General features: G+C 61.2%; 1 protein-coding gene across 1 annotated transcript in view; it reads right to left on the reverse strand.

The window, feature by feature from the left end:
• TraAM80_10006 (D-isomer specific 2-hydroxyacid dehydrogenase-protein) overlaps positions 1-562 on the reverse strand; it is a gene marked incomplete at both ends in the record, with an annotated part of 630 nt that extends 68 nt beyond the window's left edge. The window contains one exon of the mRNA XM_029386658.1: positions 1-562. This exon is cut by the window's left edge and continues 68 nt beyond it. Coding sequence (XP_029233499.1) covers positions 1-562 — 562 coding nt within the window.

The following is a 562-nucleotide window of genomic DNA, read 5'->3' on the forward strand; positions in this document are numbered from 1 at the left end:
CCGTCAAAAGAATCTTGTCATCACTGATGTCCCACAGCGAGGAGTCGGTGGAAAGTGGCTCCTGCTCGAAGACGTCCACGGCAGCACCGCGGATGACGCCGTCGCGAAGCGCACGCGCGAGATCCTCCCCGCTCGTCGTGATGCCGCGGCCAATGTTGATGTACACTGCACTCGGCTTCATCATGGCAAAGCGCTGCTTGTTGAAGAACAGCTTTGTCTCCTCCGTCCCTGGGAGGGTATTGACCAAGAAGTCGGACTCACGGATCACGCGGTCCCGCTCGGCGTCACCGTACACCATATGCACGCCGTGCTGGTCCTTCTTCTCGGAGGGTGCGGACCGCCTCACGCCCGTCACCTCCATCCCAAACGCGGTGGCAAGGCGGGCGGTGGCCTGCCCAATGTCGCCGTAGCCAATGATGCCCAGCTTCTTCCCGCGCAGCTCAACCATGTTGAAGGGATCCCACTTGCGCTCCGCGCGGCTCGCCAGGCTGCGCCACGTTTGCCGGTAAAAGTACAACATGGCGTAAATCACGTGCTCTGCCAAGATGGGAGAGTAACAGCC

Source organism: Trypanosoma rangeli, assembly GCF_003719475.1.
Source record: "Trypanosoma rangeli strain AM80 chromosome Unknown Tra_15.4_contig_00755, whole genome shotgun sequence".
Lineage (NCBI taxonomy): Eukaryota > Euglenozoa > Kinetoplastea > Trypanosomatida > Trypanosomatidae > Trypanosoma > Trypanosoma rangeli.